General features: G+C 41.2%; 1 protein-coding gene across 2 annotated transcripts in view; it reads right to left on the reverse strand.

Annotated features, from left to right (window-relative positions):
* The window catches only part of tenm3 (teneurin transmembrane protein 3), a 233,324-nt gene that overhangs the window by 16,551 nt on the left and 198,184 nt on the right, over positions 1 to 18,589 (reverse strand). For both annotated transcript variants that reach the window (XM_078267356.1, XM_078267346.1), the window contains 9 exons: positions 18,213 to 18,375; positions 16,450 to 16,588; positions 15,696 to 15,801; positions 15,287 to 15,429; positions 14,504 to 14,682; positions 9,868 to 9,972; positions 8,135 to 8,265; positions 4,613 to 4,782; positions 3,125 to 3,251 (listed from right to left, as the gene is read on the reverse strand). In XM_078267356.1, coding sequence (XP_078123482.1) covers positions 3,125 to 3,251; positions 4,613 to 4,782; positions 8,135 to 8,265; positions 9,868 to 9,972; positions 14,504 to 14,682; positions 15,287 to 15,429; positions 15,696 to 15,801; positions 16,450 to 16,588; positions 18,213 to 18,375 — 1,263 coding nt within the window. The remainder of the gene's footprint in view (positions 1 to 3,124; positions 3,252 to 4,612; positions 4,783 to 8,134; positions 8,266 to 9,867; positions 9,973 to 14,503; positions 14,683 to 15,286; positions 15,430 to 15,695; positions 15,802 to 16,449; positions 16,589 to 18,212; positions 18,376 to 18,589) is intronic.

Below are 18,589 nucleotides of genomic sequence, written 5' to 3' on the forward strand. Positions count from 1 at the left end.
GAATTTTCAGCAAGGAAAGAAAGTGACAGATGGAGGAAGGAAGTGAATGAAAAACTAATGCAGGAGAAGGCGAGACTGTGCACAAAGTGACACATGGAGTAATAGAATATGGCTCATTTATTCACCAGGGGGGAATGATCTCTTTTCTTCTCATCAGATCCCTTGTTTTGTGGCTTCCCTTACTCCCGTTTTTCATCTTTTGTCTACTTCTTTCTCTTTCACTCGTCTTTATTTCAGTCTTTCTCCCCTTGTCAGTTTCTCCTGTTTTATTCAGTATTGACTAGTGTCTTGCTAACATGTTTTTAAACTGCCACTCAAAAATGACCAAGAAGAAAAGACAATTTTTCTTTTTCTTGAATTGCTTCGTTTTCTGGGTCTGTTTTCCCTTCTTTTTTTTGCCTCCAGGTCCATTTTTAAATATACTTATTTAGATCATCAAAATGTCTATTATAACTAATCACATGCTTTGTTATATTAATCTACTTTTCCTACATATTAATTGAACTTTGATCAAATCACTCACAGACAAAGGGGCATTTGGTAATTTACTTTAATTATTATATGAGCCATATCTGTCTGCAGTTGCCTAAGAAATATGAGTTATTGGTAGAACCACCACACTTGGTGCAGTCGATTCTTTAGATGCTAAGATACAGTTTCTTTATGATGTTGGCTCCAAGAAGAACGTACACTGTATACAATGTGAGACTGTCCTCAACCAAAAACAAGAACAACAGCCTTAGTTATTTTTCCAACACTTAAATTGACCTATAGTTACATTTTCCTGACACAAAAACTTTTTTGGTTATGCAGATAAAGACACAAAGGCAGAGGTAGCATCATCTTCAGATGCGGTTGAGAGCTCCAGACAAGCTGACGGACCCTTGAGTTGTTGTTTAGGTCATTGTTCCATTAAAGAGATATTAAAGCTTAACACTAGAATCACCATAGCCCACGCCATTAAATATATCGCTATGTTTCACTCCTGCCTTGACTTTTCCTGAATACCTATTCCTGTATTGTCATAATGATAGAATACCGTTTAGAAAACCAAATAGATGATATATTTTTTTTCTCGGGTACTCTAGCTATATAATTCAATGTGAGAGCACGAATGTTGAAATTGTAGCCGTGATAAATTAGCCTGAAGCTAATGCTTACCTCTTCCGGAGGATATTAGCCAACTCGGCGTCCTTTTGGGCTCTAAGCTGTCGCCATCTTTCAAATACATCTCCAATATTTACCCAGGGTTTGTTACGTCTCTGGTCAGGCGCACATATTGGATCTTTAAAGCCAGACGCGTTTGTACCTTGGTGCATTGCTATTATGGTGGCAGATTTGCTGAGCAGGAAGGAGAGATTTTCAGGAGAAGAAACTGATCTGCTCGTCCGTGAAGTGAAAGCGCGCGAGCAGATCATATCATAATACTATTTCACATTGTAATATTTTTGTTTTTAATCATTTGCATGTTTGAATGCTGCTGAGTGTCCCTGTGTGTGTGTAACAAGCATAGTGGGCGCGCGCTGTGCACGGGCCTAGGTGCGTTTTACTAATGCGCTGTTAAAATAAAAATGAAATGTTGCGCTTATTGACTTTAGACCAGGTTTTTGTTGGTCAATGGCACGATCACTTTCTGCTGCCTCAAGATAGCAATACGCCAAGAATGCACCTGAACACACCTCCCTGTAAGACCAGCACGCCCATGGGCACACAGATGGGCGCAGGTGCATTTGCTATTTAAACGACGTGTGCCCTGGACGGTCTTAAAATAGCAAAGACACTTGCGTCAGGCTTTGCGCCGTGCTGCGCCGGGTGCAAGATAGGGCCCTTAGACTTCATACATGCCCCGACACAGAGCAGGGAGAGGCTGCAGCATGATGACAAATACTAGTTTAGCCCCGGGCCAGTTTAATACCAGGTTTCGGTACCCATTCCTAAATAAAATCATTTTTCTTATTCATCGCGTCTTTTGCGATGTGTTCATTGCGCATGTTCATATCGCATATGTAGTCAGCACTACTACAGATGCATTGTAAACACCACCACTGTAACAATTTACGTGGTCCAGCCATATACTAGGTTTTGACCTATTGCTTAGAGAGTTTTTATTGCCCTGTACACCTTTACTCCTCTTTTCTCCATAAGAAAGTCATCAATTTTAAAGCCATCTATTTTCACTAGTGAAATGTCTCTCTGTACCCCATGGGAGCACTGTGGTCATTGGGAAAAACTCGGAATTTCCAAGTGTAAATTAACAGATGCTACTTTGTCATTACACAATATTGAATTACCATCCAATGTCACTGTAAGCCTGCCCATTTCAATGCACACACAGCTTATTGACTTAATTGGCATCCTCAACCAGTAAGTTCCATTCACATTGAAATAAAGTGAAAAGAGCCAGTGCTAAATTAGCTATAAAATCCAAGCTATATAAACTATGAAACTCCTCTCTCTAGAGGAAGTGAGCTGTCTGTTTGTAAGTACAGTCTTTGTGGCTGGTTGTTATCCTCACTAACTTTGTGACAGTACATTTTACTCGAGGGAAAAGCCTCAATTAGTGTTGCTTACTTTGACCAGAATTTATAGCAAACGCAGTAACCTTGCTTTGTGTGTGGAAAAAAAAAAAACAGAACAAACTGTGTGTGTGTGTGTGCGTGTGTGTCTGTACTTTGGCATGTCATTTATCTTTTCTTTTCATCATGTCTCTGCAGAGTTGAGCAGCATCTCTATCACAGTACCTCCTTGAGCGAGAGAGTGTGAGTGTGTGTGTGTGTGTGTGTGTGTGTGTGTGTGTGTGTGTGTGTGTGTGTGTGAGTGTTAGCATGCGTGTGTGGTATTTGATTCTCCTGAGTATGCTGTTAATAACACAGGTAACGCATTTGCAGCACTACATCATTAAAAAAAAGGGAGACTTTTTCTGTCTCGTTCATCATGAACTACACAGAATATACATAAAGATTGATACTCACACAGTGATGATACAACGATGATACATGCACACATCTGTTCCTAATTAAAGCCTTTGAAGTGAAAGTCTGTCAAACGAAATGGTTTCCGTTGTGTATTGTGTATACTGTAGTTAGTGATGTGTGTACATGGCTTTCAGTGTGTCCTCCGGTACCTTATCCAAGTAAGTGTAGCTCCACGTCTTTCCGTCAGCAAAGACTCGAGAGATGATTCTTCCCTGACTGTCGTACTCCCACTTCTCTGTGGTTGGACCCCTCTGGAGGCCTGTCACCTGACCAGTACTACACACACACACACACACACACACACACACACACACACACACACACACACACACACACACACACACACACACAAACACAAGGTTTATATGTGGCCATTCAAGCCATGTCACTGTCAATTGATAAATTAACAACCCTATGTCATTGTATTAGTGCCACAGCTAGTTGGTGGCACAGAGGCAAGTATGCACTGCTGAGTACTAGGTTCCATCCTCTGGGTGGGCTTTAATTGTTCGCTCCGTGTTTGCGTTGGTTTCCTCTGGGTGCAGACATGCATGCTAGGTAACTCCTGCCATTGCCATTAAAGGAGAATTCAAGTGCCTACCCATGTGAATCCTTCCGAGTGAACACAGTGAATCTGACTGCAGTAGATGTGAAAGAAATGCATGAAAGTTGTGCTAATTCAGCTCTGTTTAGTTCCGGTGTTGAGACGGCAAGACGAGTGCTTCGGGACCGTCTACAAACTACAAAAGAGATACAAAAATAGGCATTTGCTTATTTTTTAAAAGTAAGTGCTGTAGTACAACTAGCAGGAGACAAGTTATAATTGAGGTAAGTTTGGAGACACTACCTTATTTAATCTTGTTGTAGCTCTTTTCGGTGTTGTAGTTTGTAGATGGTCCCTAAGAATTAGCACAACTTTTATGCATTTCTTTCACATCTACTCAGGTCAGATTCACTGTGTTCACTCGGAAGGAATCACTTCACATGGGTAGGCACTTGTAATGACATCTCCAACATGTTAAGAGGCTAAAAGCACATTGCAACTGTTATTTTGAAGAGCTGGTTATTTATTAATTATATATTATTATTTAAATTTAATATTTGGTGTAGTTTGTAGTACAGAGTCTGCACTACAGAGATGTATTAATTATATATTTAAATGTAATATTTAGTGTAGTGTGTAGTACAGAGTCTGACAGACCACCCCCCCCCCCCAGTCAGATGGCAACCCTACCACCTTAACTAACACATTTTCTGCGGGAAACCCTGAACTAACTAACTAACTAACTAACTAACTAACTATCTATCTATCTATCTATCTATCTATCTATCTATCTATCTATCTATCTATCTATCTATCTATCTATCTATCCATCCATCCATCCATCTAAGTCAGGGTGTGGTCAACAAGTGTAATGTAATGTGTACCAACAAGTGCGTTAGATTTCCAAAGCCATGCATACAGTAGAAATACTGAGACCCTTTTATTAACTGAGACCCTGTTGGACTTTCCTTCAGAGCCCAATGGCACTAGTCTATCTAGTCTTTTAACCTATACGTTACAGCTTTCTGTAATTGAGTGAAGTAGGTGGAGGACACCCTAAAATCACAAATTGCCCCATTATAGCAGCACTTACCTGGAGTATGTCAAGTTCACTGACAGTAGCTTGCTGCTGGGAACCCAGAGTGTCGGATGGCCTTGCATGTCATAGATGATCTTCAGCAGAAACTTTCTGTGGTCGTCATAAATCTTCTCTGTTCGCAGCGACCGATCGTAATCTACAGACAGCAAGTTCCTACCATTCACCTGAGGGGGTTGAGACAAACAAACAACCAATGAATAAAGAAACTCTTGTGATCATATACATCTTTGATCAGCTGAAACATGGAATGCTATCTGACACTGATTATATTACCTGCTCCCTTCAAAGTGTGAACATGACTAAAATTTAACGGCCGTTAAAGGCTCCTACATGCTGCAATGTTGATTTCATCCCACAATAGAAAAGCGCTAGATCCATCAAACAACACTGGTTTATTCTGAGAGCCATATCAGTAGATTGATTATAATAGTAAAATTTGCCCTAGTCTGGCCTACCGGATGTACAGTGCTGGGATAAAGCCTAAGACGCGCCAGATGTCAGAGGCATTCTCCTTTTCCTTCCACTATCTCCACAATCTATTTTACAAGGGCACCGTTGCTGCATCCGGGGCTTAGCGCCACCCACGACGATTGTGACTTAAAGAAATGAAAAATAAACTAGCGTTCACCTTCGTGGGAACATGGATATAGTGTGCATGTTATGAGATGTTTGGTGTGTCTAAAATGGAAAGAGTTGATCTTTTGGGTAGCACGACCATGCTCAGATCATGAAACTTTGCTCCAGTGATGGAGCAAAAGGTTCCCAAAACCTGAGGGAATCAACCAGCTAATTTCCTGACAATCTGCACAGACGGACCGACCAATCAACAGAGTGACAGGGGACTGACAATGACTCAACGAAGTGTGTTATTCTCTTCTTTTAAATTATGGGTAACAATGAGAATGCTTCAGGATAAAGGATTAGCCAGCTGGCTAAACAGACAAACAGTAAATAAGCCCAGCTGTTAAATTATTAAATTCTTGTTAATAACTGGCTGTTCAATTCAACATATGCACCTCAGGCAGTGAATTAAAACTAACTTCTGATCCAAGACCAATAAAACACTGTAGCATCACAGAGCCAGCTGGCCACTCTTTAGCGCTTTCTAAATGACGTGCTGTTTGTTCAAACGCCGATTTACGAAGACAGATAACCTAGGTTCAGAGCTAAACTCACCTTATGACTCCTTGAAGCAAGGGGACATACTAAGAATTAGCCAATCGATTGTTTTCCAGACCTGTTTCATTAAAGAGAGAGTCTTGCTGGAAAATGTTCAAGAGTCACTTTCCTCATCTTTTTATTTATCTTCTCATTCATTCGCAAATTAGCACCAGTTGAATGCAGTGACGTGAATAAAGGGGCCAGAGAAGAAGACTATTGGGACGGTGGCTTGTTGCCAGCTGGAGGAGAAACAAGACTGGATAACAGCCAAAAGCCATGCAGAGTGTGAGCCACACCATATCAGAGGAAACAAATCATTTTGCAGATTGGCATGGCCTGTCATGTTCATAATGGAGCGGAGCAAACCGTGACTTCTATTTCAACGTACCACATAGGACTCACTGATAGTCCTACTTCCCTTTGCATAGATCACTTTACCTAACTACCTGGAATGGAAAGGCACTACTGGAAGAATGTCTGGGGTGTATTTACTGTACAACTACAGGTTTGGTCATTAACCCAATCTCAAGCCAAGTTCAGCACATCCTGGGTTTTTCTCACTGTAGTCCCTTTCTGGGTCCTCGTATGTAAGCAAGAGCGCCAAGCCCATGAACTATCGACTGATTTTTAAGGCTGGCCCTCAGTATTGGACTATTCGCATATTGGTTCGTTGGGTAGGTATTCGATTTTCAATTTGGGGATTTGAATATTGTTTTTTTGTTTGTTTGTTTTCTTTTTCTTTCAAAACTGTAACATCAGAATCCTCAAAAAATGGAAACAGTTAAATAAAACGGACTTTCAAAAAATGCGCATGCAGGCTGAAATGAGCAGCTAAATGTCTGCTAGCCGCTGGCAAGTTCTGTCCATCTCAGCCGAGAACGATGAAATGTTGAGTTATAACAGAGCAGTCTGATGTGTAGACATCCGTGTGGATATACTGCAGCAGCCGGCTGTAATGAGGGTAGAAATAGTACGGCCGTGCATAATTCCACTGCACGCTGGCTGAGTCCTGATCAGAAGCTCTGAATATTAGCGATTGAGTAGTACCCAAGCTTCGAAGCACAAAAAATAATATTCGAGACAGCCCTACTGATTTTGCATCATAGTTTGAATCCACTGTATGTCTTTCACCCCTACATTATTGACAATAAAAAGACTATAATACATCTCAGGATTAAAAATCCATCACCACTGTTCTACATTCATTCAATTCATCTCATAAAACTTGCCACCGTTGACACTCTGTGTCTGACAGTAGGCGTTTTCATTATTTCATCCAACAAGCTGCTCTACCATGCAGTTTCCCATTCACTCACATCTTGTGCTCAATGCACGTTCCTCAATAGTACAGTATGAATATTAGCATTTAGCAGAATGGCTGGACTAAAGTTCACTGGGTTATTGTGGGGCTGGATGAACATCCAGCCCCACAATCACCCCATCATCATTAATGCCTCGAATTGGCATCTTGTTGCTGCTGCAGCACAGCTGGACTGTCATTGTGTTAGTGAAGACAAATTATCATACACACGACACACAAACATGTAGCTGACACGTACAGTAAACTGTATTTATGCTCACCTTTGCACACCTATTTTCAAAACCACATCTGCCTGCAACTCATTATTGGTAGCTCACAATACAACACTCCCCATTACCACTAGTTGACCACCCATGCTGATACATTCATTAGGGTTTATTGGACCATGCTGAGAATGGCACCGCTGTGTGGATCAAACTCTCCAGAGGCCACATGACTGTAGAGTTTCCTCCTATTAGACTGGGCTAGTTAGAGAGCACTTCATGTAATATTCAAGCGCTGCAGACAAATCACTGTCCCTGCCTTCTCTTCAAATAGCTTGTGAGAACAACAGTCACAGAACAACAAGAAACCCCAATGTAGCTCACAGAGGGGGACAAAATGATAGGAGTCATAGGACTCAGTGATTTGTGAGCAGTGTTGCCTTAAAGCAATAATGTGTTGGATTTACATCTAATGTCCAGCTGGGGCCACAATGTTCAGTGCACAGTATGTTCTCTCACCATCTGTGTTTGGGTTTCAAACAGTCAAAACACATGCAGGTGTATTTAAATTGTCTGTAGGTGTGAATGTGCTAGTCTATACAGTATGTGCTATCCCTGTGATATTATTGTACAATAAATACATGATTAATTAAACTGGTCCCTATCCATTGGACAACATGGACTGAGCCAAATCCCATTTTCAATGAAAGAACATGCATGTCAGTCTAACCCTATTTTCTCTATCATTTAAGAAATAATGCCAGCGTTTGTAGATCAGCAGTCAGCGATGAAAAGGCTTTCTATTGTTCACTTTTCACGGAGAGCACTCACCCTGAGCTTTCTACCAAAGACAATGACTTTTCCACGTGTCTGTTCCTTCCTGAACCTCCACTCCACCAGGTTTTGGCCATTCTCTCCCGGCAGTGTCATGTTGCGTCGGGCCACAGTTGGGTTAGCAGCACCTAGAAATGGAAATGAAAAAGACATGAATACCAACAATACCATACTGAAAAAAAACAGAAAGATTTTGCGTTTGTTTAAACGCATGACATCTGCTGTGTGTGTAAATGTTAGAGTGGAGCCTGCTGAATGCTTAGTTTATTTTACAGTTTGATAATTATGAATCACTCCCTGCAAAGGAAATCAAACTATTGCTCTTTTTTAGATTGTTTCTAACTTCATTGCAATATCCTGGGTATTGTGCACTACCTGTGAAGCTGCACCTTTTTACAGTGCATGGCAGATCATCCTAATCATGCTAGTAATATAATATATTACTGAGCTCTTTTCTTTATCAAGTGCAACATAGTTAGGGCTGGGTATCAGTACTCAATACTTTGGGCAAAATAACCCAGTACCAAGAAGTACTTCTTTAGTCAAACCAAAAAATGATTACTTGTGTGGTTTTGCTCGCAGCCAATCACCGCAAGCGTTTAATGCGACGTATGATTGGCCCAATACTGCAGCAGCTAGTAATGGAAGCATGTTATGCACATGTGTGCTTCCATTCACATGATGGGTATCAAATGAATAAAAAAAAATGGTATCACATGAAGTACTCTATTGGTATCGGTATCACTTTAAGGGTATTGGTATCCTAATTCTTTAAGCGATACCCAGCCCTACATGCAGGCATGTACTCATGCAGGCATGTACTCATGCATGTAGCATGGATATTGATCATTTACGGAAGCCATTAACCTCTCTGGAAGGTTTAATGTCTTTAATGTCCACTTCAGACTCTGAGGATCAGATGGGCTTTGTATATGGTTTATATATTTTAATGTAGTCCATTTAATGCAAATCACATATCATATCAATCAATTTGAACTGCTACTAACCATGTTCAAAAGCATGCTGTAGTGTTTTAGCTTTGAGCCATTATATGAAAATGAGCCTGCAGAGATTTGACACTTGAGTTGCTCATTAATCACTGTAAGCATCACTTCTGTATTTATTGTTGTGAATGTTATATTGCTGCAGTTTGGTAGGTCAGCTGCTAATGCAGGCTTGTAAATCCTAAAAGTCTGCACTTCATCACCATGCAATGATAAAATGACATATTTATTATGACAGATGACCTACAGTACATGCAACATGTTTTTTTACACTGTACTGTAAAATCAAATCCTGTTGCGTCAAATCAAACTGTGAGCTGAGCAAAGTATCGCTACAGCTGGAAATGCAGTGGCCTGCACCAAGTGTCGGAGTAGAACAGAGAAGATGACACTGACACTGATATCCTACTATGATCCTTTTCACAAACAGGCCCTTCACATGGTGATTACCTGCGGAGAGCTTTGTTGGCAAAAGGCTTCTGATAGAGCATGCGACACAAAAACTCTTAGCTTAACACATTTACATGGAAATCTGATACATAGCGTACTGAGCAATTTATAACTCATAAGCTGTTCATGAAGATAGCCTATACACATACTGCATAGTGTAAAGCAAGCTAAAGTAATTTAACCAATGTCAACCAATCTGTAACATAATCCTTTTGACATGACACTTCTGATTAGTCCACATTATATATTCCGGGTAATGTGCTCAAAACTGCATACCTGCCAGTATATGGGGCTCTGTCTGGTAGTGTGTGTCCATCCCATTGGCATAGATAACCCTCAGTGAATGGTCATTACCCACCTGGTAGCTGTTACGAAGCTGGTCTATATGACAGAAAGACAGAAAGACAATTATCATGAAGTTATTCAAAAACATAGTATCAATAGACTTCTCACAGCAGACATTTTAGGTGCTTCTCATGGCCCTTATTTGATAGCTCCTCGACTCATCGGTCATCGGCTGAACCGGATGTTGTTCTGTCTCTCCTCGGCGAAGGCCGTCTCTCAAAGCTTTTTTTTTCTGTCCTGAGGACCGAGGAGCGAACATCGAGGAGGGATCAGTGGATAGACATGAAAGGGGGAGAGAGATGGGGGACGACACGCAGCAAAGGGCAGCAGGTCGGATTCGAACACGCGCTGCGAACGCTCTTACTGGGTGAGCTGGAGGCCGCCCCAGGAATGCAGTCATTTGCAACAAATGACATCAAGTACACCTGTGCATGACAGGCCAAAATGTCTGCAGTTAAAGAAGTCACTTAAAATGAAATGAGGGGAAGGAGAGAAAAAAAAGATAAAGAGAGGAGAGCAAGACAGTGCAAGTGACAGAGGGAGGGCGATACAGGCATGTAAAGAGAGAAAACAGTAGAATTAATTACGGTGGGCCCTGAACCTGCTAATGGAGCTCAGAGCAGGTATTCACATTCCACAGCCTCTTTTAATTAGGTTCCCCTTGACCTCTCGCAGGACTAATGGCGCTTTGTGCGTGTGTGTGTGTGTGTGTGTGTGTGTGTGTATGTGTGTGAGAGTAAGAGAGAGATAGAGGCTCTCTAGGCTATAGACATTTTACTTTTTTTGTTGACTACCTAAATACCCCTGTAGATAAAACATAACCCTTAGAGGTTATTTTCAATGGAGAGAGTATGAAGAGAGAGCACACAGAGCACCAAGAGAAACGGTTAAGAAAGCTGCTGTGCAACCTTTTATATGTTTGTCCCTCCCCTGTTTTGTGTGAAGTATCAATGTCCTGGCAGGAACAATATGTCCCCTCCCTCACACTGTGGGACATATCAGGGGTTTTTGCACTACTACAGGTATGGTTATGGCAGGTTAGGGCCCTAAAGAGTACAAAATTACATGTGATAGTGACCTCAACATCAGCCAAAACAAACCTAACAAAAGTGTGTAAAATGTTCATATTTGCTATATGTTTTATACAGCTAAAACAGCCTGGGGTTAAATTGATCCCAAGGAACACTGATGCGTACAAAATGTGTACAGGACATTAAAAATATTTCATCATGTTACTTTTATGTTAACCTAGTTGTCCTCATTAAAAGGGTAACTACTGTTTTTTTTTCCAACCTGGACCCTATTGTCCTATGTTTTTGTGTCTAATACTGGTCCAGTATTAAGCAAGATCGCTGCAGTCGGCAGCGGCGAAACAAGCTACAATGTAAGTTAATAGGGCAATTGTCCAGCTTGTTTTTACCTTCACAAAAGTGCTTGTTTTGCTGCTGACAGGCTCAGATTAATATTGTGTCTGACAACATTATGGACAGGATTTTTAAAGAGGTCGACCTTTCTGTTAAAGAGTAAGATCCTTTTTTTAAACATAAAAACCTGCTAAATTGCGTACGCTAAACCCACCAGACTCCACGTAAATAAACAGTAATTTTAGCATCTTAAAATACACTTCATTCAAAGTCGATAGAAAACATAAAACTATCAAAAGCTGTTTTGGGTCATCTTTCCACTGTTCCAACCATCACAACTGTAGTTTTGGTTGAAATAAACACATAGTTTACCGGTTTACATGTGAAAATATGCTGGCTCTATACACGCTTTAGCAAGTATTGCTTTTTTAAATGGAGTCTGGTGGGTTTAGCGCTAGCAACTTCAGAGCTGTTTCTGGTTAAACAGAAAGGTCTCAAAGAGGTTTTAAAGGTCTATCTCTGTAGGGATCCTTTCCATAATGTTGTCAGACACTTACAATATTAATCTGAGCCTGTCAGCGGCAAAACGAGCACTTCTGTGAAGGTAAATACAAGCTCGACAAATGCCCTATTAACTTACATTGTAGTTTGTTTCGCCGCTGCCGACTGCAGCGATCTTGTTAAATACTGGACCAATGTCAAAGATTGTTGTTACAATCAGTCACTTAGACACAAAAACATAGGAAAATAGGGTCTGGTTGAAAAAAAAAAAAACGGTAGTTACCCTTTAAATGAGGAAAAGTCATTCAATATGAAGCAAAACAAATGATGACATGCCCTTTTTTAAAGGATTTCAACATTGATAGTGGTCAAACTGACCCCAAGGATTACAGGAGGGTTAGCCTTTTAAAGCTGTCCAAAATGTGATTCCTGCAAACAGCAACCACTGTGTCATCGTTTGACGGGGATTGCATGTTGTGGTTTAATATTATGGGGTGGATCCACTGGGTGGATTTGATCCTTCACTCCCACCCACCCACATCAATTTTCCAGCACAAAAGATAGGCTTTGTACAATATGTTATGAATGGGGAGAGACAGAACACGATAGTGCATTGGGATGAACATTTGCTCTGTTTTTCCTTGTTCAGCATCATTGGCAAGCCCTGCATTACCAACATGTTCTCCTGCTTTCACAAAACAATCAACAACAACATAAAAATGACAAAATACAGCAGTTACATTACCTTGTTTGCCATTTCTGGGCTGCACCCAATGTGATTTCACAATGTGATATGCAAACTGGGCAGTTTAGATGAAAGCGAGGAGGCGAAACAAATAAATAATGTACATGTATTGATGTAGAGGAATGCTACACTTGTCAATGGCTTTGAATAACTTATTACATTCTGATCGATAACTGGTCTGCTTTGAGGGAGTATCTACTCTGTTTTCCCTCACACTTGGGGCACATGAACCAAACAAATGCTGCCTTTTATGCGGGATATCTGGTGTGAAGGATCATAAGGATGGTGAAAACTTCCCCTGAGCCACAGGGTCATATTGTGACAATCTGAATAAAACATTTCACAATTTGGCAATTGGACAGAGAAATATAGATTTGATGATTTGGAGTGTTACTCTGGGAAAGTGCTGAGAAATGTCAGAATTACCTGGGTGAAGTAATATGTATAATGCTGTTAACGCACATGTGTCAAACTCAAGGCTTGAGAGCCAAATTCGGCCCCTTGCATATTTTGATCCGGCCCGCATATCAATTTACTGTAGGTCCACAATAAATTTTGGCCGACCGAGTTTTTGTCGCTTTTTTTAAAGGTGCTCCACGTGATGTTGGGCACTTCTTGTTGACGTTCAAAGTATTTTCAAACAAAATGAGGCTAGCTCGCCCCTCCTCCTCATCCCGTCCCCTCCCCCTCCCTTCCGCGCACTAACCCCCCAACCCCCACCCCCAACTCCTTCTTGTCAGTTATTGGCTGGAACACTGTTTGTTATGTTTGGTGGTGCAGGTTGGCCAGTTTGTTTTTGTTGCTGTTTGTGGAGCCTGGGCTGTTTTTTACAGTGTGTTCAGGGGACAGGCAGCTAGCAGATAGTGAGGAGATGTTTGCTGTATGTGACAAAAAATGTTGTAGCCTAAAAAAACGAGAGACATCGCTTAGAACACCTTTAAAGTTTTTAGCTTTTTTCTACGTTTTTGACACTTTTTCGGAGGGTTTTTCGGTGCTTTTCTGACTTTTTTGGGGGCTTTTTCTGGCGTTTTTTCCCCAATGTTTTTGTCACTTTTGCTACCGTTTTCTGTTTTTCTATGATCAATAAGGACCTTTTTTCTGACTTTTTTAGGACTTTATGTCGACCAAACTGTAAGTGAGAAGACTTTATAAGACATACAATAATAAGTTCAAAGACATTTGACTTTTCTCTCAAAGCAACACTAGAGAAGTTTTTGTAACTTAAAATAATGTTTCCAAAATCGTTTCGGTGGTTCATCAACTCATAAAAGGGTGAACGGCACTTCTGCATTCGCTTTACGGCCCTCTATCGGCTATAACCGCACTATGCAAGTTTGGCAGATCAGGTAGTGGATCTGTTGTTCCAATGAGACATACGACAGCGGTAATGGACGCTTCCAACCTATAGGGGGACCGAAGCGGGAAAAGTTCTCTAGTGTTGTTTTAAATAAAACGCATGTCTTTGAACTTTACATCTGGCCCTGGATGCGATTCTCATTTTCCAGTGTGGCCCTTAGTGAAGTCGAGTTTGACACCCCCATGACTTTCCCATCGCTACATGGGGCTGCTGACTTTAAAGCCATTGTCTCCTGATCCTTATAGCACGTTAAACACACAGCAATGATGTTGCAGGTTTGTCTAAATGTTTCATGAAACACTATTGTCTTCTTTGTAGACTCTACATTGTGTGACACCTTGCATCTTCTTTAATGTGGTTGAGATAATGATTGATCCTTAAACACTAGCTGGGCTTCTTCCACAGTGATTCATTTTCATCTGAATCACAGCCAGCCGTCAGTGATTGAAATGGTTTTCCATTGAAAAAAAAAATAAACAGGTTGAAAAATGTTGAATAGAGAACACACAGTTTCTACGCGAACGATATCATACAGTGTGATTTACATTACAAAGGCATTCTATTCACACACACACACACACACTTGTGTAAGCGCCTTACCTTGCACCAGAGTGTAGAATGAGTCTATTGATGAAAGGTTGGTTGTGATGGAAACATCCTCATCTCTCCCTGACGTCTCAATGTCCACAGCAACAGCCCCTGACGACATGTCGCCGTGGAGATTGGTCACCACGCCGGTGGGGAAGGTCACATTAGTCAGACGACCCTCGCTGTCATAGCTACAAGGACAGTGTGGACGCAGGGAGGGAGGAATAAAGGGACATTAGTTTCCATTAATGTAATGTGCTTTATGGAACCCTGTAAAAAAATATGAATCTACATTACACGCACACACGCGCACACACACACACACACACACACACACACACACACACACACACACCACAGTTTCTTACAGCTGAATGTGCTACAGCAGCTCAGGGAAACAGCAATTTTAGAGAAGGTGGAATTAAAACTGGTAGATCTGGAAATATTATTAATCTAATTAGAGGAAGTCAATTTTAAATTCAGCGAATTTCTACTATGTTATGAAACTAGGCTTTTCAATTATTTTCTGTCTCTAGACATAAACGTGTAGAAACAGTGGAGGAGAGGAGTGTATGTCAGATGTTGAGCTGGTTTGAGATTGATGTTGTTCTGTCAGAAGGCTTTTTTCAAAGCTGTAAAACCATCAGGAGCTAATATAAATCTCATTAACGTGGGAAATATACTTGTAGATGGCTTTTGAAAATAAAAAAATAAATAAATCCAACTGTCCCTCCATCCATCAGCACACAGCAGTGCAGGCATGCACTCAAATATAAACACAGTAGTGCTGCTCACTCATAGAAGGTAGTCCAGCCTATTTGGATGCTCTTGGTAGCCAGCAAACCACTGTTGCCGTGGTAACTGAACAAGACCAGTTCCTGACCCTGAGCCGTGAGACTCTTCAGACCTCCATTAGTCCCGATGGTCAGCCAGATGACCTATACACAAACAAAAAACACAAACAGCCACATGTTCAGATTCCTACTTCATGGGAGCCGTCGCCTCAGACCGTTAACATCAGTCTGTTTATTTCGATAAATATTGTGTTGTTATCAAAAAAAAGAAATTGTGAGAAGCAACACTGTATTCAAAATAATGATAAAAAAAACAATTAGTGGTTGGCTGAATGCAGTTTTTTGAATCAACGGGTATTTTGATAATAAGTTCAAGTTTGGCAGCATGGCAAAAGACTTGCTCATCTCACCTGATTGTCTGGGGCGACCACACGTACGGGCAACCTGTTGGTATCTCTACGGATGCGGAGGGTGTTTCCGCTGCTGTCTGTCACCGCGGTTACATCTTCCTCATTGCTGAGAGTGAAGGAATGGAGGTTGGAAAATGACAAAGTGAAAATATAGGTTAAGTTTCAAAAGAAGGAGAAGAAACAAAGAGAGTAAGTATTTCTTAAGATGTTACAAATACGGACAAGAAACACGAGTTCCCTTACTGATATAAACTAAACCTTTTATTTATTCAGGGAAGGTTCACTGAGAGGAAGCCTCTCTTTTGTACGAACGCCCTGACCACATTTCACACAGTAACACACATTGACATTGATCTTTCTGGCCACTGAGCAGCTCCACTGGAGCCGTTTAGGTGTTAAGGGCCAGTGGTAATTATGAGGGAGGGACAAGCGCTGTTCTTTCACTTTCCCCACCCTAACCTTATCCACTTATTCTGCACTTTATGTATTCTGTGTTCTTGTACTGTATTGAATGTGAAACTATTTGTTGTCTTGCATGCCTACGCTTTTCTTGGCCAGGTCGCCGTTGCAAATGAGAACCTGTTCTCAACGGCCTACCTGGTTAAATAAACAAAAAATCCTGTCGTACTGAACCTTCTCCAACCTTTAGGCCACCACAACCTTTGCAGGGGATGTGTTGCACTCATCTTCATTGCAAAATTAAATTCTATTCCCCCCCCCAACCAAATATGTGTTCATTTCCACACAAACCAACCTGTAGCTGAAGTTGTATTTATAGTCTCCAGTGACCAGAGACATGGTGAACTGATGAGTCCCGTTCCCATCAAACACATAGAGCTCCTGAGAGGCTGGAGAGGCCACTTCATAAGAGCTGGGACCTGAAGCCAGGGAGCCTGGAGACACACAGACAAGCAGATGGATACACTGTGATTTCTGTATTATTATATGTTTTATTATGAATTAAAATACCCACAAATATATAGACCTACAAGTCCAGCTAAAAATTATTAGACCATTAAACACTACAAGTTTCTAAACTGTGAGGATTTGTCTGCATTGAGAACTTTTACTTTTAATACTTTAAGTACATTTTCTCTGATGATACTTGCAACATGTTCAATGCAGGACTTTTACTTGTAGAGAGTATTTTTACAGAGTGGTATTAGTACTTTTAAGGATCGGAATACTTCTTCCACCACTGCTGTCTATAATGTGAAATATTTGGGACAATTTGTGTACACTGCAGCAGTCAGAGCCTAAAGCTTATTTCGTCATTTAGCCTGTGAGACCATGCACAGTTCAGTAGGGTCTGGAGTAAACTGCTGTAGTACCCGTTAACATCGTCAACCCCTCACCCTCTTTAATGTGTCCGCCTTGCCAGTGCATGCTGTCTAGCCTAGAGTTTAGATTCTCTGCCTGAACTCGGCCCGCCACTGTCCTCCATCAAGCAGTTGTGTTTTTTTTATCATTACTTTATTAGCCTAATTGGGTGGGGAGAAAGCTCTGCCTCTCCAGCTTCTCCCGTAGCTCTGGGTATATATCCTGACCTGACTTGAGTGTGAGGTAAATCCCATCTGTAGCACTGTCTTCGATAATTGCGCAACCAGGCCAGATTGTTTCAGATATCTCACGAGTCCTTTAGCAGCAGATATGGTCTCTCCTATATCCATCGCGTTGTCAGCCAGTGCGTCGGCATGCAGACCGTGGTGAAGGACAGTATTAATTAGGTGATCGAGACAAGAAAGTCTTCTATATGGTTCCAGGGCTTTGACTATGTTGCTGCCTTGATCTGTTATCCACAGGTAAAAGGAATTGTAGTTGAGAACGTCAGTTATAACGGCCCACGTATTCAAAAATTTGCCGGGTTTAAATCGGGCTCTGGCTCATAATCACAGTTGATGTGTTGGGCCGGGCCGGGCTTTAGTCTAGCCACTGTTCAAAGAACATTGAAGCATCTGTAGAGCATTTCACCTTTTGTTTAGAGCCCAGGCTGGCTCTGACACAGGTTCACACCTTAATTAATTGAAGCACCTTTGCTTGATGGAGCAGACGGTATTAAGTCCATGCAAACTCACTCAGACAGACTTGTTGAATGTGTTTCTCAGCTTTTGTTTATTTGTTGTTTCCTGTTAACTTGTATAAAACCCTGGCCAGAAATTTCCCAACTTTTTCTGTCTCCACTGGGTAGTGAATACAACTCATCTGAATCAGCTACAGAATTCAACATTACTATTTCTTCCAACATTCTTTCTGGCCCAAAAATGAGTGCATGTGGTCCACATTCCATGTTACAGTGTACACACATCATGGCCTACATACCCACAACACTACATGCACTCTACCATAATGTGTCTATCGCAACAAATAGGGTACAACAATGGTGAATTGGGTCTTAAATTACATTTTATTTTTCCTAATATTTTGGCCCTCCCAAAAAAACAACCTTAGTATGTCCACTTTGTGTGTGTGTGTGTGTGTGTGTGTGTGTGTGTGTGTGTGTGTTCTGTATACTCATACCAGTAGGTGGTTGGTTGCATCGTATGGCTCGAATCCGGATGTTTCCCAGATCAGCCACGTACAGTGTCCCATCCGGAGACACCACTAAAGAGGAAGGGCAATTAAGCCTTGCGTCTTTAGCGTAGCCATCTCCTGTCTGATAGCAGTCACAGTTGGCATCGTTCTGCAGGACAGAGGGAGGCAGGAAGTGGGAGAGGAAGAAGTAGAAAAGAAAGACAGAAAAGAAGTGAGAGATAGAGAATAACATTACATGAATAATTCAGCTCGGCCAGAGTTGGGCGCCATCCAAAATTCGAAAGGAGAAGAAATTCTCATGAATCTCTTCTCTTACATTTTTTCCATACTATTCTATGATTAATATATTAATGTTGATCAGA

The sequence above is a fragment of the Sander vitreus genome, chromosome 2 (genome assembly GCF_031162955.1).
Source record: "Sander vitreus isolate 19-12246 chromosome 2, sanVit1, whole genome shotgun sequence".
NCBI classification, from domain to species: Eukaryota; Metazoa; Chordata; class Actinopteri; order Perciformes; family Percidae; genus Sander; species Sander vitreus.